The sequence below is a fragment of the Leuciscus leuciscus genome (genome assembly GCF_965113295.1).
Source record: "Leuciscus leuciscus genome assembly, chromosome: 5".
In the NCBI taxonomy this organism is placed as follows: Eukaryota; Metazoa; Chordata; class Actinopteri; order Cypriniformes; family Leuciscidae; genus Leuciscus; species Leuciscus leuciscus.
This window is the reverse complement of record NC_138729.1, coordinates 23,358,505-23,382,092: the sequence shown is the minus strand read 5'-3', so window position 1 is coordinate 23,382,092 and position 23,588 is coordinate 23,358,505. Positions and strand designations below refer to the sequence as shown.

Genomic DNA, 23,588 nt, shown 5'->3' with positions numbered 1-23,588 from the left:
TCTTGGAACTGAACGAGCGATGAGTTTTGGTGGAAGTCCGGCCGCAGCGGGACTTGGACACCGTCGTTTCCCTAGGCGTGCTAGGACGACTTCGGGGCCTCGGCTTTACCGCAATCCTGGGCCGCGGCCCACGCGGGGCGGGGCGGCGGCCAGATGAGCGAGAGCGCGGTCTCGCGCTTCGGGCCTGTCGGCGCTGCGAAGTGGCGGCGGTGGGCGGAGGCTGAGGCTGTGAGCTCTGAGCAGACGGTTTCGCACGGCCTGCTGCAGAACTGGAGCGCTTCGGCAGGAAGTGCTTCATAGCCTGTGATGCTTTCTGTACCTCGGCGAATCTTTCCGCGAAATCTTTGACGGAAGTTCCGAAGAGGCCAGCGGGAGAAAGCGGAGTGTCGAGGAACGCGGCGCGCTCAGACTCAGACATCTCAGAGAGCGTTAGCCATAGGTGTCTCTCAGTCACAGTGAGAGAGGCCATGCTTCATCCTATGGCCTGTGCAGCAGACTTAGTAGCGCGGAGAGCGAGGTCCGTAGCACTTCTCAAGTCTGGCACGCAAATTGCATCTGGTCCTTCCTCGTCCAGCTTTCGGAGGAGATCGGCCTGGAAAATTTGCAGTGTGGCCATAGTATGCAGCGCTGACGCAGCCTGCCCAGCGGCGGAGAAAGCGCGACCGAGCAGGGTTGACGTCATGCGGCAAGCTTTTGAAGGCAGAGCCAGCTTAGCGCGCCGTCCAGCGGAGGGCGGGCATAGGTGGGCTGCTATCGCTTCTTCGACCGGCGGCAGCGAATGGTAACCTCTGTTTTTAGCATTGTCAACAGCGGAGAATGCTAGAAAAACAGCAGAGCGCATTCTAGCTGAGAAGGGGGCGTTCCAAGACTTAGCGACTTCTTCGTGTTTCTTAGGAAGAAAGGGCACTGGTCTGGACGCAGGCGAAGCACGCTCCCCAGGAAGAAAATATCCATCCAGCCGGTTGTGAGCAGGCTGTTCAGGCGTAGACCACTCGAGGCCGAGGCTCGCCGCGGCCTGTGCGAGTACGCGCATCAGCTCTGACTTGATGCTATCTCTTTTGCCTGACGATGCGCGGACAGAGGGCGCGAGATCCACAGAGCTCGCCCAATCCTCGCTGCCCGATGCCAGGAGAGAGCAGGAATCATCCTCCCCCAACGCGGCTTTTTCATCAGCGTCATCGACGGAAGTGGCAGCAGACGGCGGCCGCTGTCCGTCAGGAAGAGACACTGACGAAGCCGGTGAAGCTGGCGGGTGAACCGGCGAGCTTTGACGGGTGGAGGAAGGTTCCGGGACCCGCTGAGCACGGCGCTTTTTACGGCGCGGCACTACAGCGGGCGGAGGTGCAGTCTCAGTGAAATATGCCAGGCGAGTCCTCAGAGTCGCCATAGGCAGTAGCTCGTAGTGATGGCAGCCGCCGTCAGTGAGCGCGAGAGCTGCATGATCCTCACCCAGGCAGGAAATGCAGATAACGTGGCGGTCCCCGTCGCTGAGTGTGGCTCTGCACGAGCCGCAGGAAGGCATCTTTAAAAAGACGCAAGCTCTTTTAGACAGTGTGTGTCGCGGCGGCGAACACACACACAGCAGAGAGTGTAAAGGATATAGGCGCCGGATAGCGCAGCAGGAAGGCGATTGAAGGCGGCGCGGCCAGCGACTTCAGTGACGACTCGTCCCGCTGCAAGTGCTTCCTCAGACGGCGCGGCTTCTCTCCGGATCCAGCGCTTGTGCTTCGCTGAAGAGATGAAAAATCAGATATCAGCTGCCTGCGAGCTGGATTTATAGGCCTAAGCCACGCCCGTTTCGGCGGGACGTGACGCAGTGGGCGCGAAGCACCCTCATTGGGTCTGACGTCACGCTAGGCCTCGCTCGATAGGCTGCTGCAGTTGCCGCAGAACAGCCAATAGGCACACGAGCCGTCTTGCCTATGTCTGTATGCTGCCGCAACGTGTTTTAATTTTTTGGCTTCAATATCTCGTGGAAAAGGGATTTTCCCCTAGCGTAAGATACTTACGCAGTACGAGAGACCTCTCGTAAGAGAACCATCAAGTATTGCTTTTATCATTTAAAACACAGTGACATGCTATGACAAGCCATTTTAGCTTTTATTCATTCACAGGATGCATTTTTGATATCAATAATTAAATTTGTACTATTTAAAATGTGAATCCTTGATATCAAGAATGTACTTTTTCTAGTAACAATGTCTATTTCTGATATCCGGAATTACATTTTCATTAGTACTAGTTGAAGGAGGGAGGATTGTAGTGGGACTGGGAGCACTGGGGTGTCAGGTGTGACTGTGTGGCAATGGCAAATGGTTTCCATGGCTCATGGGTCAGGTAGGAGGGCCCCTTAAAGGAACACTCCACCGTTTTTTGAAATAGGGCTTATTCACCTTCTTTCCTACATTTAGATAGGTGGGCAAATGCATTTTTGTCTCAGTGCATGCATTGTTTTAGTTTGACAGGGTTGGTGCTAGCTTAGCTTAGCATAATGAATGGAATCCTTTGTTGCCAGCTAGCATGTCCTGAGTAAAAGTGATATATATATAAATAAAAAAAAACCACCTAATTACTTCTTGTGGCCTGCGTATTCACAACAAGTACAAATAGCGATGCAGATTAACACTAGGCGATTTCCTATGCAGATTTTGACTTGGGACTATATTAGGGGGAAGCACAGGCGAAGCACTGCTACTTGGGCGCAGAGATATCATGCCCAAGTAGCAGTGCTTCGCCTGTGCTTCCCCCTAATATAGTCCTTAATATATAAGTCAATATCTGCCTAGGAAATCGCCTAGTGTTAATCTGCATCGATATTTGTGCTTGTTGTGAATACGCAGGCCACAAGAAGTAATTAGGTAGGGTTTTTTTTGTTTTTTTTATCACTTTTATTCAGGACATGCTAGCTGGCAACAAAGGATTCCATTCATTATGCTAAGCTAAGCTCACGCCGACCCTGTCAAACTAAAACAATGCATGCACTGAGACAAAAATGCATTTGCCCACCTATCTAAATGTGGGAAAGAAGGTGAATAAGCCCTATTTCAAAAAACGGTGGAGTGTTCCTTTAACAGAAGTTTGCTTAGGGCCCCAGGGAGGTCAGGATCGGCTCTGAGTAGATGCCATTCAGTTAATTAAAACAGCTGGTAAGGGCGCTTGGCTGGGCAAAGCCATCATCGTCGATGATTTTAAAATCATGCTGCTTCACCTGTCTCAGTGGTACCTCTTTGGAGTTCAATGGCGTAAAGATTTGTTTTATTCTGTTAGACTTACTTTCGGCTGCCGCAGCAGCCCTCGTATTTTCGATACTTTATCGGAAGCGCTCTATTGGATTCTTTTAAATAACTATAAGCTGCCTTTCGTGCTTCATTTGTTAGGCGATTTCTTGGTCGTGGACTATCCAAAATCTAAATTCGAGCGATGCATTAATATTCTGAAAGAAACTTTTAGTACGCTAGGTATACCTCTCTCAGAAGAAAAAATTGTGGGGCCATCAAATACAATAGAATTTCTTGGCATCATCCTAGACAGCAATCTCATGCAAGCTTTCTTACCTTTTAATAAACTTGATCGTATCAGGGAGGTTATTAAAAAAAAATGTAACTCTCTCTGTTAGGGCATTTAAATTTTACGATGCGAATCATTCCGCAAGGTTGTTGTTTCATTTATGATTTATCAAAAACAGTTGAGAAATTGCACGATTCTATCAAACTAGATTCAGGCTGCAAATCCGAGCTGCATTTTTGGTCTCTTCTATGTGAAGGGTGGAACGGGATTTCTTTTTTTAATAACAATTTAGTAGAGACTTCTATCAACCTTAGGTTCTTTACTGACGCCACTCCTTCTATCGGATACAGAGATAGAAGGATTATTGAAATCCAGATTATTGAAATCCTTCTATCGGATTTCAATAATCATTGGTTCGCTAGCGCTTGGCCAAAAGAATTGTCGACTCTTCCTACTAACACACTATCAACAGCGCTGTTAGCATTATATCCTATCGTCATTGCCTGCGTTCTTTGGGGCAATCAGTGGTCCAGAAAACAAATGATCGTTTACTGCAACAATGCAGCAACGGTTTTCATTATTAATAAAGGGCGCTCCTCAGTTCCCTTCATTAATAAAATTGAGGCGTCTTATGTGGACAAGTATTATCAGCAATTTTACTCTCCGTACTGCTCACATACCTGGCCTCGATAACAAAATAGCTGACTGTCTGTCTCGTTTTAAATTTCAGGAGTTCAAAACTATGTGCCCAGATGCCTCTCCATCGAGCCTGCCTTGCCAAGCATTCGCCCCAACTGTTCTCGACTAAACGCCACACTGCAGTCTTATCTTTCCACAGCTTCTCTGTACATGAGATCCGGTCTAGCCACTTCTACATTAAAAGTGTATGACTCTGCTTGGATTCGATTTTCTACATTTTGCTCCACCTTTTCAGTTTCTGTCTTGCCTGTTAAAATCGCTATTGTATGTTCTTATATAATGCATTGTCATTTAGCACAAAAAATGCAGCCCTCCTCCATTAAAAGTCAGATTTCAGGCATTCAGTTTCATCTAAGATGCTTGGATCCATCCTTCTACAGTCTTTTGGGGCATCCATCTAACCGTCTGCTCCTCAATAGTATCAAAAAGGAAGCGCCAAAAGGCAAAGACAAATGCCTTCCTCTTACTTTTCTATCTTGTTAGAAAACCGGTTGTTAACAGGGGTGCTTCAGTCCTTATGTGGATTCACTTTTAGAAGCCGTTTTCCTTTGTGCTTTTTATGGTTTTCTCAGGGTGAAATCACTACACGCAATAATAATTTTGATCCCTCTCACAATCTCACATTGTCTGATATCACTTTTGACTAACGTTTTCTTCCATTTTTCTTAAACATTCAAAGTCTGACAAAGAATCTAAAGGTATTTCAGTTGTCATTGCTCGTTCTAACACAGATTTTTGCCCTTTTTATTCCATGTCCCAGTATCTGTGTTTTCACCCTCATGCTCATCCTGATGAACCTCTATTCGTCACTGAGGCGAAAAAAGCCATGTTCAGATCCTGGTTTGCCACTCGTCTCCGTTTGGTCTGCCAATCCTGTGGCCTCTCACCAGAGCAATACACGACTCACTCCTTTCGCATTGGAGCAGCTACATCAGCGGCCTCTGTCACAACGATTCATACACTGAAAGCTCTGGGAAGATGGTCTTCTGGCGCATACGAACGTTATTTTCGTCCTGGACTTAAAGGGATGGTTCGGAGTAAAATCAACATAGGGTCCTTTGCACCATGACCTCGAGCCAAACTAATAATATAATTCGATTATATATTTTTTTCTTCCCCAACATATCACGTTATCAACCATTCAAATGCTTCAGTTGTGTTGGGGCATATGGTTGTTTTGGGGGTTTGACTTGCTGCTCTCCCTGCTCTATCCTGGCGTGGGAGTTTTGCCCAGAACAGAACCATACCGCCAACACTAACTGTATGCTATAATTGTAATCATTTTATATACTTGGTGAAGTGGTCCTGACTGAAATCAAGCATTACGTTAGTTCAGGCAGGCCACGTCAGCCAAGCTCACATCAGCTGATAGCCAGCTGTTCCTGACGTGTACCAATCCAGCGTCGACATCTATCACAGCGGCACATATAAATTCCCATTCCTTCAGCATTTCCTCCATAGAATCGCTGCTCGCATTTAAACTCCCTCCTCCAACCCCAACTCCACCCAACCGAACCTTTAATCATTCTGACTATTTAGTTTTTTCCATACAGTTCAATACATTGCAAGCTTTTCTATCAAGGATTTTTTTTTTTTTTTTTTACAACTCATGTAATTGTTCTGTACCCCACGGGGGTTTAACTTGCTGCCCTCCCCGCTCTGTCAAGGCATAGCTGCATGGACAGGTGTGTGAGTTTTGCCCAGAACAGAACCATACCGCCAACTCAAACTGTATGCTATAATTGTAATAAATGTATATGCTTGGCGAAGTGGTCCTGACTGAAACAGGGTTTTTAGTCGTTTTCTCGGATCCGTGTGAATGGGGAGCGTTTTGACAATGGTGTCATCTGTATGCGAAAAACTCAAAGTAAAAACTTCTCAGTTTTAAGCATATCGTTGTTGTGTAAACGTGCCCTAAATGAGGAAACTAAACAGGCACAGTTCAACAGAATTATTAACTAACGAGTTACCAAGTAAACAACCTACTGTACAACCTCAGAACTAAACAGAACATACACGTTACACCAAGGGGGCAGCAGGATAACTTTAAGTATTTAAATGAAGACATTATTATTATTAATATATCCAAAGAATTTAACACTAATAAAGTTTTTAAAAAAAGTAAAAAAGAAAACAAGATAAAATCACAAAACACAAAATGATTCATAGTTATTTTATTTAATACATCAATACTCACGATTTGTTAATAAAAAAAAGTTTGAAAACAAGCAGCTTTGTCATGATTACAGCAGAAACGCCAGAAATATCCCAGCCTTTATGTGTTGGATAATGAGGGGCCTTCAAGTCACAAAGGTTAAGAAACCACTTAAATGTTTTAAATATTCAAGGTCAAATGCTATTTAAATATTTGATCTTTTGAGAGTGCATCATTAATGCCTTAGCTGAGGGACAAGGTGATATTACCATGACATTACCTGTCAACCGCTATGGCAACCAAGGTGAAAACTGATGCTGAGACTGAAATGCCCTGGACCATACCGCTCATTTTGCAGACCATGCTCCCAAATGGCCAACCTGTAGAGAAGAGTGAGATCACATAGATAATCCTGGCTAAATTATACAGGCATATTCACATTAATTGGATAACATTAATGTCTGTTAAAATTATTGTAAATGGTGTCCAATAATGTATGCACTGCTGAACTTTCATAGCGTTTACAATGATGCAGTTCATCATGTTGAGTGTCATTTGACATGCATCTATTTGGGACACACTGAGTCACCCAAGCAGCTGGGGTACTAAATTTCATGTACAGTGGATGGTATTTTGCAGATTGACAAAATGCCACTTTATGTAGGAAAAAAATCAGAAATACAGATATTAGAAATCCATTTTTGACTGAGGTAATAATTAACATTTGTGTGGAAACTATGACAGATTGAAAAACCTTATAAACATAAAAATCTAATTCGTGGTTAACGATACTGAATATCATTTCAATTAATTTAGCAAGTTTTGACTTTACAATTAGGCTCATTTTTGACTGGGGTTTAAACAACGCACTGATGTGGGCCAGAACAGCAAGATGTCTTAAAATTTGCCTCAGTATACAGCATGTGGGTCAGTTGCTGCAATCACACTTACCATCTGGTGGGATTTGATGTATTTTGTGTATGATTGGAGGAGGTGAATTGGCTTAGGGAAAGGCTTAACTATATTTCACTGTGGGGGTGGGGAGTGTGTGTGTGTAGGAGACAGAATTAATTTGTGTTTTATAGTGACCGTTCACACAGGATATGTTCTTGCGTCAGTCTGAAATACAAAGTTCTGTCATGAAACTCTAGACAGCGCAAGCTAATAGGTCCTTAAAGGTCCCATTGCATGAACATTTCACTTTATGAGGTTTTTTAACCTTGATATGAGTTTCCCTAGCCTGCCTATGGTCCCCCAGTGGCTAGATGTTTTGATGGGTGTAAACCAAGCCCTGGGTATTTTTGGGAAAATGAAAGCTCAGACGGGCGAATCTAGAAATCTTCCCTTTATGTCATCATAAGGGGAAAGGTTACCTCCCCTTTCTCTTCTTTGCCCGCAAAAATTATTTGGCCCGCCCATGAGAATAATGAGAATATACGCGAGCACAATATTGGTTTTTCCTCGAGAGACATCATGGCTTGCAAACGAGCGAAGCATGGCAGTTGCTCAGTGTTTGGATATACAAATGAACACAAAATATTTTTTTTAGTTCCTTCATTCGAGCCTCCGAAGAACCAGTGGGTTATGTAAATTTCTGATGTGTAATTGTTCAAGTTCAGACACATAATCTTACTCTCAAAATCGTTCAATACTGTTTATGCATCAGTAAATCAAGCCAGTGACTAAACGATCAACTTCACGTCGTTTCTCTTAGTAGGATGAAAATAATCTTACTTAAACTATGATTAATATATAAAGCAATCAAAGAACAATCCCTTTCCAATCGCCAAAACTGTCAATCACAGTGCGAGTTTATCTGGACACTTGCCAAAACTCGTTATGAAATCAATGACGCTATTACACTGCACAACGAAGCTCTTACTGTACTTACCTCATGTTTGCATTGGTTAAAGCATTAATGAGAGTGCAGTCTTCATTCACACGATCAACAGACTGTCATCTGCTCAATGCTCATCACTGCAACCTTTTATGTGATGGGAATAGATCTAAACACTTAAAAAACTTCTCACGATTCGTTAATCCCGATAGCTGTAATAGTAAAAACGTATAATAGCTGTAATAGTAAAAGTTTCCGAGAGAGTTCCACATGTAATGCTAGATATTTCATATCCAAGCATGTCAGCCAATCACAGCAGTTACACTGAAGTCTCACAGCAGACACGCCCCTTCAAACAGAGCATTCAAATCAGAGGCTAAAATCAGGCTAGGAAATATGCCTTTTATTTCTAAATTATAACAACTTTTGATCTAAAAAACATACTAACATTATAAGGACACCCCAGGAAACATTCTAAAATAATAAAATAATCCATGCAATGGGACCTTTAACACAACCTGATTGCAATTACATCATTCTCTATAGGGCACAGCTGATTGGTTCCCGCTGTATAAGTAGCCAGTGAGCTTGCACGCTAAACCTTGAAATACTTGGTTAGCATTTGCCTTAGCAGTGCAGCGTGCTTTCAGAAGTCCTCCATATTCCCCAGCTGCACCAGTATAGATCTGTTGTGGGCAATTCATGTGCACTATATTCAGGGACGGACTGACAATCTGTGCGTTCTGGAAAAGTCCAGAACGGCTGTCCAACCGAGGGCCGTCGGCAAAAAAAAAAAAAAAAAAAAAAAAAAAAAAAGTCTAATAAAGCAATACAGCCAACAGCAGGGGCACTAATATGATCACTTATGCTACGTGTAAAAAACAACAACTGAGGAAGAAGAGTCGGCCTATAGCCACTGACAGAAAGTTAGTTTTATAAGGCTGCACTTTTAAATTTGCTTACATTATATTTGAATAGCAGCTGGTCTCCAACGTGGTGCCTGTGAGTTGCCCGCTAAACACATTCTATAAATAGCCCCAACTTGCCGTCGGGGTTCCAGACTTCGAATAAATGGTATAATTTTGCGACCTTTTCAACTAAACGTTTCAATTTGAACTTAATTGCCTCTACAAAATTACCCAACTCTCTTTGATTATACGCTGTCATTTGCGTTGCGTATGAGAACCATCAAATGGCAAACGCTCAAAAAGCAGAACAAAATTTGTTTGATCTGATCAGCGCACAGCATTATTAGTTCGGCCAAAAAAACAGCGATCGCGGACAAAGCTGATCTCGATCACGCGAACATTAGGGCTATTACACAGAGCTGTGCGATCCACTGAGAAGCATTTCAATTCAGCGCAGAATTCTCTATCTCTAATAAACCCACAAATGACTATGTGATTTAAGCTTGTAAAAAGCCAGATGAAACAGCGCTGATATTCTCAACATATTGACGCAAAAACAAAACAAAAAAAACAGGCGAAACATTGTTCCGAGAACAAACCAGCTAGAAGACATTTCACACCAAAACTTATGAATTAATGCCTAATGCAGTAGGCCTAATGTTTTGTTTAGAAGTTATGGCAGTTTATTTTTATTTAATTTTTCATTTATATTTATATTTATACAAAATGTTTGGGCTACTGTTTTTGATAACACATACAATAGGTTTATAGAAAATCAACAAAAAAAATCAATAAATATTTTCATAATTTTTCAGGAATTGTTTTTTTTTATTAAACGCTTGTAAGTCTGAACCAGAATATCAAGATATTTTATTATTTCCCATATGATGGTGAAAAATAAAAAAGCGTCACCATGTTATGTAGGCCTATAATACATATTGGAGTATAACAAATAAAAATTCCTTCTAGATTATTTTATCCCTTGAGGTAGCCCTCGCAAACAAAAAGGTTGGAGACCCCTCACCCCTGGTGGTATATAGTAACTATGTTTTATAATGACAAGTTTGTGTAATTTGGGTTTTCTGTAGCCTGTGACATTTCATTATTTGTATTTTATGGCATTGTACATTTTTTGTTTTTATTTGAAGGCTGAGGCTTCATTAATAAACACAACCCCAATAATCATCATTAGTTTTGAGATGTTACTTGCTGTGAATAGCTTGTCTGATAGGCTACAGTAGTGTGGCATAGTATCAGCACATCCTGGCTAGTGTCTGTTGCACACGGCTAGGCGAATGGGATGATGGGCCTATTTGGGAGAAAGTCCAGGGCTGTTTTTTATCCCCAGTTCGTTCCTGCTGAGAGTTATGATAGAACTGCTTTTTAAAGACCCCCTGTGGTCATGTTTTTAACATTGTTAATATGACTATGTGGAGTTTTTAATGTTTTAAGACAAATTATGTGCAAATCATAGACTAAAAAAAGATGGACAACGCCCCTTCACTCTCTCCATTGGTGAAAAGTGAAGTGCGATCAAAGTCCTAATATGGCGCTGACATCTTTCGCAGATTTGGGACCTGATTATGTGCAGTAGTGAACGCAGGACCAGAGTCTGCGCAGTAGTGAGCGTGAAGTGGAGCCGCGATATCAATCAGTTTACTGCAGATCAACTCATTATGTAAGTGTGAAATAAACAGTCATGGGCATGTAGAAATTAAAGCTGAAACTCCAATCTCCTCCCAAAAATCCCCCAAAATGTCCATTGGTGCCTCAGTGACTACTTCGTTTAGAGAAGCTGTCAATCACAGCTGTCAATCATTACGTCACATTCCCGTTTTTATAGCATCAAGAGAAGCCAGGTTATCCCAGTATATTTTTCTGTTGATCTGAAAAATTTGGATTTAGCAATATAGCTGGTAAAATATGTATATTATGTATATAAAGATGTTATGATGAACTATATGCCTTCCTTCACAGACGTTCTAAATTGTTCAAAGCGTTTGTGTAACATTAGCAACACATTACTTGCTGTTTGATAATGTAGTCAAAGACTTTTCATATCAATTAGTCATGTGTGCGACATTGAGAGCGATACATAAAAAGTGTTACCATTCTGAAACATCGACTTGTAGACGAGCCTAACTCTTCCTCTTCTTCTTCTGAATTGGTTTCTGGTTCAAACATATATGGCTAAATTAAACCAGTATTGCAGTGTTTACTACACTTAAGGCGGGGACTAATGTGCATATTCATGGACTGCGTATACTAAATGAAGCAAGGGTGCAGAGTTACATTCAAGCTGTTTTAAGGCATGAATAAATTATTTTCACAGGAAAAAAATCATTTAAATATGTAATTTTGGTCATCAAACATGAGTTTTAAGTGATACAATTATTGACTACAGGGGGATTTTAAATGTTTATAAAAACAGAATTTAGAATTCAGAATTTGAGTTTTGTAGCTTTTAGTCTCTGTGTCATCCATCTATCTTTGAGGTCATCTATATGAGGTCATACCCCTTGTGAAAAAGTACAGTTTATCACACTTTTAAAAAGAGTACTTATTACAGAAATAATATACTTTAAAATAATATACTTAAGTGCAAATTGAATACTTGAATTAAATGAATATGTATTATATTTAAAATATATACTGAATGAAATTCCCTTTCAAGGGAACTCGCGCTGCGTCGAATGACACTGTGGGAACGCTCTGTGTGATAGATATCAGTCCAATGATTTTCTCAGGGTTTGGAAGCACGCGCTGTGGTTTCTTTTGCCCCAAGTAAGGCACCGGTGCTGCAATTCTAGCTCTGAGGAGTTAGATGTTGTACGATACAGGAGATACTGAGGATTCGCCACCTCACTCTCCTGCATATGAGGAGCTGGTGGAGTTTGTGACTTGCGCTTTTGCCAGGTTAAACATTGACTGACCAGCCAAGAAGCAGTACATGCATCCCAAAAGTAAATTAGATGCACGTTTCCCGCCCTCTAGGTCACAGCCTCCTCGTTGGGACTGCCGTTTTTTCCCAATTTCCACACCGAGGTGTTTAGGTCATGGAAGAAGCCAGTCTCTTATTGTGTGTATAGTGCACAAACATCACATTATTCATCGATATTAGACTACAAAGAGCACGGTAATGGGGAGATGCCTAAGGTGGAAGAGACGCTGGCCAGCTATTTCTCCTCTCAGACTGCATCGTCCCTAAAGGCCCCGACGTAACCAACCAAACCTTTGGTGGGTAAGGCTTATTCAGCAGCTGGTCAGGCTGCAGCATGTCTTCACACAATATCACTGGTGAAAGCCTACCAGGCTGACCTGTTAGGAGACCTTAGGTCCTGCGCACAGTTGAAAAGGGTTACACAATTCAGTTCGGGTCTCGCCTCCCCAGATTTATGGGGTCTTGCCCACAGTATAGGCCCCAAGCAGGCTGGGGGTTGCGTCCCATTTTGGATCTGCGTCAACCAGTCAGACATGCAGCTCAAATTCTAAATGTTAACCTTGAGGCAAATCGTACCACAGATCAGATCTGAGGACTGATAACAGCGCACGAGTACCAAATAAAAATTCTCTTTTGCCTCTTCTTGTGCTGGAATCTATCTATCTATCTATCTATCTATCTATCTATCTATCTATCCTGAACTTTTGTAAAATAAAACATCATATTGTAAGCATCATCCCTCATAAATTAGTAAGGGTATGGCAGCACAAATCTTACATTTATTATTCATTTTATCAATAGGTCTCTATTGGGATCGGAAGAATTTACAGAGAAAGCTTCCAGATTCAAAATGGGATAAGAAAGAGCAAGAGAAAGGGGGGACACTCAGCTCAAGCTTCACTTGAACCAACTCAACCTGCAATCCTCATGATCAAAAGCCACCGCGCCACCTCTGCAAACGCGGGACCTGAACCATGGGGCACAGATGTCTCACTCTGATCCCTCAAGAAGAGGAAGAGGTTCTTATTGTGAACACAGTCACCCCTCTCGAGAACTTACTGAGTGCGCTCCATTCCAAACAAACAACACCAAGGTAGTGCGAGTCATCACCAGTAAAAGGGAACTCAAAGAATTTTCACAAAAGTGTTGTGATGCTAATTGAAAAATCCACTACATTCTTGCAGTTCTGACCTAATACATTTCAAATTGCTAATTTTTTAAACATTATTTACAACAACCTAAAATCAACCTTATGGAGCATCTCACACAGAGATGTTATAGAGAAACACAGTCATTATTTCAGAAAATTACAATAGCACACATAAAATAATCATTTATACCATGATTCAAAAATAATTTGTGACTTTACAAAGACTGGCAAATAAAATGATTTGTTTCTTATTTACTGTCATCCATCCTAGTGATAAATGATCTTCCTCACAATATTTTTTTCCATGTCTTTCGTTGCCAATAATGATTGGATAATACACATACGTCTCCTTCAAATAATAATAATGGCCAGTGCAGTGGCTGAGATATACATAAACCCATAGACATATGTCTAGTCTATGCATAGACCTACCAACGTCCGTTTCCATGATTTTTGGAATGACTTATCGCGAGAGGAAAAAATGAAGTTTTAGTCGCATAACATCGGTTAATGGAAACGCCGTCATTTCGCAATTAGTTTTTTGTCGATATTTACAACAACAACAACAACAACAACAAAAAATAAAAATAAATCGCAAAAGTTCTGTGCAAATCTGTAATGGAAACGAGCCTAGGACACACAGAAAGACTGCATGCGCACAAGACAACACGCCAGAACACAGTTCTCTTTCGCGCTTGAACGAACAATAACACACACAATTATGCCAAAAAAATTATTTTTGTGGAGTATTATAACATAAGAGCAGTCTTATTATTTTACAAAAATAATGTATTGAGGCCAAACATATAAAATAAGTTATTGAGGCCAAAACATCATACATCATAAACTGAAAAGCGGGACTGCCCCCGTTTATCACATCACTTCACCAAGTGACAGCAGTAAAAAGGCTCCTGATTGGTTAACGTGGCGCGAACTGACGCCAAAGTTCAGATTTTTCAACTCAGGCATCAGACGCGAATTTGCATCAAACGCGTGAATGCACAAAAGGCACCAAATCAAATCAATAAAATCAAATCAAATTTATGGCAAGCCAAAGTATTCATAAACACCTGGTCAGGCGTCTTGCACACTGACGGTACGGATCCACTTGTCCATGTGACACTTCTGTCGCGCCGCACTCCACTTTATTCCTATGGGTGACGTCAAGCGACTTAGACGCGTCCGCAAAGCATTCCGGGAAGGCGGCGCTTCATTTGGAAAAATGCTGCGCGTCAAAAAGCTGGCCGATGCCCATCTTTATGCAAATGAATTCCATTGAACGCGGCGCGACTATCCAATAGAAGTAGAGCATATGGAGACAGGGGGAAGTCTCTCACAGGTCCTCTGTTCTAATACGCAACATTTCCCGCTCGGTCAAAACCACGCCCATAACGGTGAACGCCCATCAATGTACAAATGTGGGGAGGCGTCGCGACACCACGCAACAGTCGTGTCGCAAAAGTTTATCTGTACCATCACACGTCAAAAGCGTGCGTTTCGACAGCCAAAAAAGTGCGCGTTCTTACGGTGCGGATCCACTTGTCCGTGCGACACTTCTGAATTGCCGCACTCCACTATATTCCTATGGGTGACGTCAAGTAACTTTGACGCACCGCAAAGCATTCCGGGAAGGCGGCGCTTCATTTGGAAAAATGCTGCGCGTCAAAAAGCAGGTCGATGCCCATCTTTATGCAAATGAATTCCGTTAAACGCGACGCGACTATCCAATATAAGTAGAGCATATGGAGATGGGGGAAATCTCTCACCGGTCCTCTGTTCTAATACGCAACATTTCCCGCTCGGTCAAAACCACGCCCATAGCGGTAAACGCCCATCAACGTAAAAATGTGGGGAGGCGTCGCGACACCACGCGACAGTCGTGTCGCAAAAGTGGATCTGTACCGTTAACGTGCGCTTTGTGGTTACGGAAAACACGTGTCAAAAAACGTGCATTCTCGCATTCTTTGGGGTCACCGAAAACGCATGTTTTTGACGCGCGTTTATCGTAACAAAAATGGGCGCCGAAAACGTGTGTTTTGAGTAGGACAAAACGCACGTTATGAACGTGTAAACAGGTAAACCTAACAGGCAGTGCAAACGTGTGTGAAGTGTCCAAACAGGCGAAAAGAACGTGCTCGTTCCCTATAGTGTTCTCGAGATCGCACGTCGAAGACTCATTGCTCGAGTCTGTCATGCTTTTGTCCCTATATGTAAATTCTCTATATGTTAAAGTAAATAAAAAAAAAGTTATGAAGTTTAAGTTTATGAACATTTTAAATATATAAAATACATATTGTTGTTTTATATATATATTTACAAACCATTTTTCAACCCTAAAACTTCACGAAAATCAATGCTAAATATCTGGACAAGTTCTGGGCCAGATTTTAGGTTGATGTTTCAATAAATGAGCTTTAAGAAAGATTTTATTGTGCGCAGTACCAAACTTTTTCACTAGATGACATCCAAACTCCACCGATGACCCTTCGATTTCCATATATGGTTTTAGTGATCTGAACCATATATTTCCATACTATTCCAAATATTTCTGAAGTAGACATCCTATTCAGAAATAGTTAGGGCAGTAATGTTAATATTTGATTTGAATTCAATCTCTAAAACACTTATAAAAATGTATGGAAAGAATCAAAGCGCGTGTTATAGTTTGCCTCCACATCACAAATCATGAAGAATCTATTGGTATTTATCTACTGCTGTCATTTATTTTGATAATTAGTCTTCAAATATGAATAATAGATTCTGAAAGATTTTAAATTATATGTAGTTAGTCAAGATTACTTTAGGTTTAGACTAAGATATTATTGTTATAAATGTAGAATGGCAAGTGTCCCACGGGTGTCAGGGAGAGTCTTAAAAATAGTGGTTAAAAACATTTTTATTAATCATAAATTCAGATATTTATTCCTTGAATTGTGTGAAAAGTTTTATTGAATTGATACAATACAAATGGTAGACGATGTGATTTGAGTTTCACGAAATCTGAATCCACAAAACTACATTTTGAATGTATGTGTTGTAGCAATAATTGATATAGTCTAATTGCAGTTATTTAGGCCACACCACCTACAAGCTCCAGGTCTTGGTTACTTGATTATATAATTTTTTTAGACTGAAGATAGCATCTGGTGTAATACATGACATACTGTACATTGCAATACATACATTACTGCGGTATTACAGAATTAAAACAGCATTTTTGCGTTTTCGGTGACCACAAAGCGCACGTCGAGAACGTGCGTTTTAAATAGCAGATCACACGTCGAGGACGCGCGTTTTGATGCAAAAACCTCTTTTTTTTTGTTGTTCAAAAAACTTTTATTCAAAAACCTCGCTTTTATGGCAAATAATTTATGTCGAAACGCACGCTTTTGACGTGGCAGTGTGCAATCAGACGCCTGACCAGGCGTTTATGAATACGTTGGCTTGCCATACAGGAAATCACTCGCGCCAGACGCTCTATTCGCGTTTGGTGTGAACGCAACATTATGATGAACGTAAAGAGTTGTGACTCGTGAGAGAATATGAAGCGCGTGTGAGATCCGCGTCTCTGTCAGCAGCGGCTGGACTTAAAGGGACAGTACACAGTAGCCACTAATTATCTCTGTCTTTAAAGTTATTCAAAGAACAAATGGAACAGAGAAAATTACTCATTGCTCTTGACTAAAGAACTTTTGTAACTTTAATAAAAAGTTCAAATCTCAAATCTCAAAAACATTTTTTTTTATGGCTTTATGTGAGGATTGTTTGAAGTTCACTTAAATTAAAAGTTGTTATATATTTTTAAGCCTAATAAATGTTTTTAAAAAATGGATAGCTTTCAATTGCAATGACGGAATCGCTTTTATGCAGACATCAGTGGCTTATTCATAGGTGTTATCAATCATTTAGTTGTTGTTGCTAGTTTGAGTTGCGAAATACACATTTCAGCATTATCACTAATCTGTGAGTGCATTTTCCTTGAGAACCAAGCAAGTTGACTCCTAAAACCATTTGGTTATTATATCGCAATGGCATATCGCAATCGCAATATTTACCTCAATAATCGCAATATGGCATTTTACCCAAATCGTGCAGCCCTGGTGCAAGTGCACTCTAAATGAAGCTGGACTGTATGAAATGGATCAGACAAAAATGTTGATTATTAACGAGCTGTAGTTTTATCACATCTACATCACGCACTGACAAAGATGCACATAATGACATGGGTCGCCAATAAGGTGCATACTGCATCTGGTCTGCCAATTTTAGTAGCCTACATTGAATGATGGTACGTTTTTTTCCCGTAAAGTAGGAGAGAGGCCGCACTATGCATATATATACTTTTATTGGTTTATACTTTTATATAATAATATATACTTTTATAAGTCTCCCCACCCCCATTAAGCATTTTAGAATGTCCCCAACACACTTTTTCAAAGAACGCATTTCACATTCATAATAACCTCATCAAGAGTAAACAGGCAAGACTGCTGCAGGACGTGTGTGAGTGAGAGACGTGGCAGATTGCGCTTCTCTCCACATTTTCCCTACCGAGCCTACAGAGTTAAAGATTATGGGAGGCACTTTCGGTTTGGGGAAGTTCCACTCAAAAAGACTGAAACAAATCATTTCAAAATAAGGTTGCGCAGCGCAACAAATAATCCTTTTCCATTAGTTTGACTGGACGAGCTTCTTCATGCTCTATTTTCTGACATCATGGGAACATTATGCTTGGTATTTTTAATGTGACGGTATAACAATAATGTTTATCTATGTTTAATCTATGTCTATGTGCATGCGTTTTCTTCATTTGCAGCGCATTGAGCTCTCGGCCACCGTTGGTAAATAGGCTACACTATGTATTGTCTGTCAGAATGACAGAAATCACTTTGAAATAATAACACTCAGGCTGTGTTTAGATTTCGATTTAGAATGGTGAACATTTTTTGGGATGGGAGAATTTTTTTTTTTTTCAAATCTTTTGCGTTCCCTCGCAAAAGTTTTGCGTTCTCCCGAGAAACTTTGCGTTCCCACGCAAAAGTTTTGCGTTCCCTCGCAAAGATATTTGCGTTCCCACGCAAAACTTTTGCTTTCCCTCGCAAAGATATTTGCGTTCCCACGCAAAACTTTTGCGTTCCCTTGCAAAGATATTTGCGTTCCCACGCAAAACCTGTTTACAGCTCGGACAGACACGTCCTGTTTAATGTCCCGCTAGCAGTGTTTCAGAGCTCCGTACGTTTATGGAGCGTTTCATAGTGTTTGAACTTGGACTCAATTTCAAATATAAAGAAATGCGGTCAGTGCTATAACTCAAGGAGTTCAGTGAAGTTGGCAATATTCACATAGGCTATTCGAACTTCCCTATTCTTGAGCTAAACGTTGTTAAAACACAAACGACACCTATTTACAATCACAGTAACCTAGACAACGAGCTACAACCCAATTATCATCAAAACGAGCTTTATAATAGGCTATTAATTTGTCTCTAACCAGATGAGAGACAAGTCCAAATAAGGGGCCGTCTGTAAAGTGCAAATCCCCAAACCCTTCTGCACATTTTATATTATTAAACATATTCAATAGCTTCACTGTGACGCACTGTACTGTCACCAAATTCAGTTCACACATGCTCTCCTGCTGGTTATACTACATTACTTAGTTTGATAAAAAAAAAAAATTAAGTGTAATTTTTAAGATTCTTTTTTAAATAAAATCAATAACTTCACCCTTTTTAGAAAAAATATTAAATAACTTCACACTGTTATACAGTGTAATGCCATCAAATTCAGTAAGCAAATATAATGCAAAAGCTATGTAGAGTACCAATATAATTTGTGTAAAGAATAGGCCTACTTATTTTTTATATGCAATTACTTCCCAAACAAAGTGTTGTAGGCCTATAACCAACATTAGAGCAGTGATATGTGAACTAAATTTGGTGTGTTACAGTGAAGTTATTGATTATTTTTCATAATATAAAATGTGCAAAAGCAGTGTATGACCAGTGGGTCACCATTGATGTGTAAACTTAATTGGGTGGCACTACAGTTTGTAACATTGAAGTTAATGACTATTTTTGTATTTTTGACTATGAGTTGATGCTGTACGCCTAGTCGGTTTTTGGGTTACTATTGCACTTTGCAGACGGTCCCTTTGAACTTGTCTCTCAGCCGCCTGCTCATAGAAAGATCCATTTAGCCTATATTATAAAAGCTTGTTTTGATGAGAATTGGGTTGTAGCTCGTTGTCTAGGTTATTGTGATTGTAAATAGGTGTCGTTTGTGTTTTAACAACATTTAGCTCAAGAATATTGATCCGGGAAGTTTGAATAGCCTCTGTGAATATTGCCAACTTCACTGAACTCCTTGAGTTAAGCACTGACCGCATTTCTTTATATTTGAGTCCAATTTCAAACACTATGAAACGCTCCATTAACGTACGGAGCTCTGAAACACTGCCAGCGGGACATTAAACAGGACGTGTCTGTCCGAGCTCAAAACAGGTTTTGCGTGGGAACGCAAATATCTTTGCGAGGGAACGCTAAGTTTGCGTGGGAACGCAAATATCTTTGCGAGGGAACGCAAAAGTTTTGCGTGGGAACGCAAAGTTTTTCGGGGAAACGCAAACGTTTTGCGAGGGAACGCAAAGTTTCTCGGGGGAACGCAAAAGTTTTGTGAGGGAACGCAAAAGTTTTGCGAGGGAACGCAAAAGATTTGAAAAAAAATTATTCTCCCAACCTAAAAATATTTCCACCACCACGTCCCTTTAGGGGCTCCGTACTTCCCTCCGTCTCGTTCACTCAGAGTATGTCATTGCTTCTGTTGCATGAGCGCCCACTACTGGCAGAAAGCGTTGACATGTTAAAATGGAACACCCGGCCTAAGCCCTTGATCACTTGTTATCTGCTATGTTTTTTGTTTTTGTTTTGTTTTTTATAGGAATTTGTTTTATGCACCATTCTATAGGCTTGTATGTTTGGGCTGTTAAAAATTGAAATCTAAACAAATATTAAATATCAATAAATGTATATATTTGTATTCAATTAAATAAAAAACAAAAATTATAATACAATAAACTATATCTGTGTTTAAAAAAAAAAGAAGTCAACTTAATGGTACAATCATTAAATGCGGTTAAATGTCAAAATAACGGCAATATCATACACTAATTGTGTGGGGTGGAAGTAAATTAAGCGTGATCTGCTGTGACATCACAATCATGTTGCATCGTGATCTAAGGATCTGCCTGAAGTGTACATGTTGAGTTGACTCACTCCCTCTGTCAAAATCAAGGGGTCGAGGGTCTGTCCAAATAAACTTCCCTCGTCCACTTCCCTCGTCAGCATGCATCTTTTGTTGCAGTTTTGTCTTGTGGCTATGGTTATGCGATACAAATGCAAGAACATATGACTATATTTCAGAAACTGATGGTGACTCCCTATCACTAATGGGTGGCACCAAAAACCTTTTTTATAGTCTAGCAGCACTTCTAAATGTAAATTTTTATGAAAATTGTGGTCCGGCTTGTCATTCATGGTCCTATCTTAAATCTGTCATTCTAATGGTGAACAGCATCCTCTACTACCACACACAACATTAACTCGGTGTTTACTGAAGCCTAGAATACTACTAGAATAGATGGTCACTTTTCTGGTCACGACAGCCCTAGGGAGATTCATAAATGTCAGTTGAATATTCAAGCATTTACAACCTTAGCTAGAACAAGGGACTTTAATGAAGATGCAAATAATTACATATATGGTTCCTGGCATTGCACTGACCTGTAATAATGTTGTCAAGAAGAGTTGTGGGCATGCAGAAAATCCCAACAAGAAGGTCACTGATGGCGAGGTTGAGGATGAAAAGGTTGGTGACAGTGCGCATGTTTTTGCTCCGCAACACAATGAAGCACACCACTCCATTTCCGACCATACAGACCAGGAAAATGAGAAGGTAGGACACTATAAAGACTGCTGCTACTGATGGCTGATGCAGGTAATATCCAACATATGTAATGTTGTTCTGAGGTAAGAAGAATTCACCAGAGCCATTGAGAAAAGTCCAGTTACCATCATCCACAAGGGTAAAGTTCAGGTCCAGTGTTTCATTCATTTTAGATCTGAGGATAATAGAATAGAGTTGAGAGATGGGCTTTATTCCCACAGTTCTCCTCAAACAATATCAAGCCTTTGTCTTTCTGGTACTGTCTCCCTTTTTTGCTTTCAACCTCTCTCGCATGCAGTTGCTACTGAACAAATCTGTTTATCTATTTATCTCTCCGACCTCCAGTTGTATAATTAATTATGCATATTGTAAGCTATTGATTATTGACAAATAACACCCTACCATTAACCTACTTTTCATAAAGTGGCTTGCAGTTATCTACACTCTGCAATCACATTTGTCTCTGTAATCACTCAAAAATGATAAGAATGTAGACACATCAACACTTCAGATGACTTTGAGCCTGGTTATATGTAATCTGAAATATTTTATTGGCTACTTAATTTGTATCGGGAGTTAATTTGTGAAGCACACAATTAACAGAGTCAGAGATCATCTAGTTGTGAAATACAGTCTGGATCAAATAATCATGGGTCAATTCTGCCTGACACTCACATTGTTTTTATATGGCATGCAACTGAAGTAAAGTTTCTATTTATTTTATTTTCTCAATTAAATAATCATCATACATCTCATAGAGGATAAATTAAATCGAACAGAATACAGATAAACATACCTTTAAAGTGCTAATAATAGGCCGTTTTATCTACCAGAAAATTACATTGAGAGTACTTATACAGTAATGGGCTTCAGCTACTTGTAAGTACTAAAATGCAGAGTAGCAATTAGAGCTAGTCTATTAATTATATGCATATCCCTACTGATATTATCTCATTTTTACCACAAAAACATCACACAATGTGTCATTAACATTTTTAAATATATTAACAAATAATAATAAAAACATACAGACAGAGTGCTTCTTGTAGCCAACCAGGCAATATCAGTCTTTCTTACCTTTTTATATACCCAGTTTCCCCAAAGTACTACCTGTTTCCAGGTAAAAACGAACACCTCGTTCGCCTGGTCCTCCAAGGAGAGACATAAGAGTCTTTTGAAAGATTTTTATAACGAGTAACACCTGAATAATTGTTTACGAATGAATTTCATTTCCTCTTAAAGAGAACTCCGACATATTGCGTGCCATAATTCGTAGTTTCAGCAAGTTTTCCAAGCGAAGCAAAGCTGCCGGTGTCAGTTCCACAATCTTCAGCGGACTGTCAGTGAACAATGCGCGAGCACGATGGAGAAGGGAAGAGAGAGACTGGCGGAGTGATGATGCGCTTTTAAGCGTCACAGCGCGCATGGTGATGGACACGGTATTGAATTGTGCTCTGGGCTCTACTTGCATCCAGTGTGATAGTTTCAGCTTCGGACTACAGGACACACAAAACATCAAAAAGGTAAACAGTTAAGCACAAAGTGTTTTTATTATTTATTTTGCACTGTGACCTTTTTTGCATTGAAGCTGAGATTCTTGCTTTATTTAATCAAGCCGCGGTATTTGGCGCAATTGATTTCAATTTAATTTACAATTGTATTAGTGCTTTTTAAGGTTCTATATAATCATGTTATCACCGTTCTGGGATCGTATTTATATTGGCATAGCAATGTGTATCAGCAATAGGGGGCACCATTCACTAGTGTTTGTGAACAGGGCACCCATTCCCACTGGTTCCTTAAAGGTATAATTTCCCAAAAATGTAAATTCTGTTATTATTTACTCACCCTTATGTTGTGCCAAACCTGCATGAATTTCTTTATTCCGAGGGTCACAAAATAAGATGCTTAGTAGAAAGTTGGGGACAGACAGATTCAGTCTCCATTCACTTTCACTGGATCTGTTTCCAGATAATGAAAGTGAATGGTAACTGTCTTTCTGTCTAACATCTGATTTTGTGTTTTAGGTGAGGTGAGTTTTCACTTTTGGGATGAACTAATTGTTTTAAAGTCTGCATGAAAGAAGTTGCGATGGTCTTTTCTTCGCTATATATCCAAGTGAAAAGGATATTATTATTTGTTTAACTGGATCGTTGGACCATTGTGGTTTGCTTTGCTGTGATCTCATGTGACAAGTGACAGGTTGTCCCTCCCTCACACTGAAAAACATGTGAGTGATTCTATAATTGGAGATACATTTTGCATTTCAAAAAAGTTAAGGAAAAAAAACTGTTCACTATCAGAAATTCTTTCCAGTATCTTATTGAAAACATATTCAATTTTAATTATTCATTGCTTGCTAAAAACGTTATTTCTTTTTTCTCTTTTAATGAAAAAACTGATTTCTTTCTAGTATTGTTTGTCAACAGACAAATTAAGCAATGGCAA

The 23,588-nt window shown here is 40.3% G+C and overlaps 1 protein-coding gene across 1 annotated transcript in view; it reads right to left on the bottom strand.

Annotated features, from left to right (window-relative positions):
- npffr2a (neuropeptide FF receptor 2a) overlaps window positions 1-22,750 on the bottom strand; it is a 42,081-nt gene extending 19,331 nt beyond the window's left edge. The window contains exons 1-3 of the mRNA XM_082170036.1: window positions 22,218-22,750; window positions 20,978-21,315; window positions 6,642-6,741 (exon numbers count right to left, since the gene is read on the bottom strand). Of these exons, the coding sequence (XP_082026162.1) occupies window positions 6,642-6,741; window positions 20,978-21,308 (431 nt within the window). The 5' untranslated portion in view covers window positions 21,309-21,315; window positions 22,218-22,750. The remainder of the gene's footprint in view (window positions 1-6,641; window positions 6,742-20,977; window positions 21,316-22,217) is intronic.
- Between the last annotated feature and the right edge of the window lie 838 nt (window positions 22,751-23,588).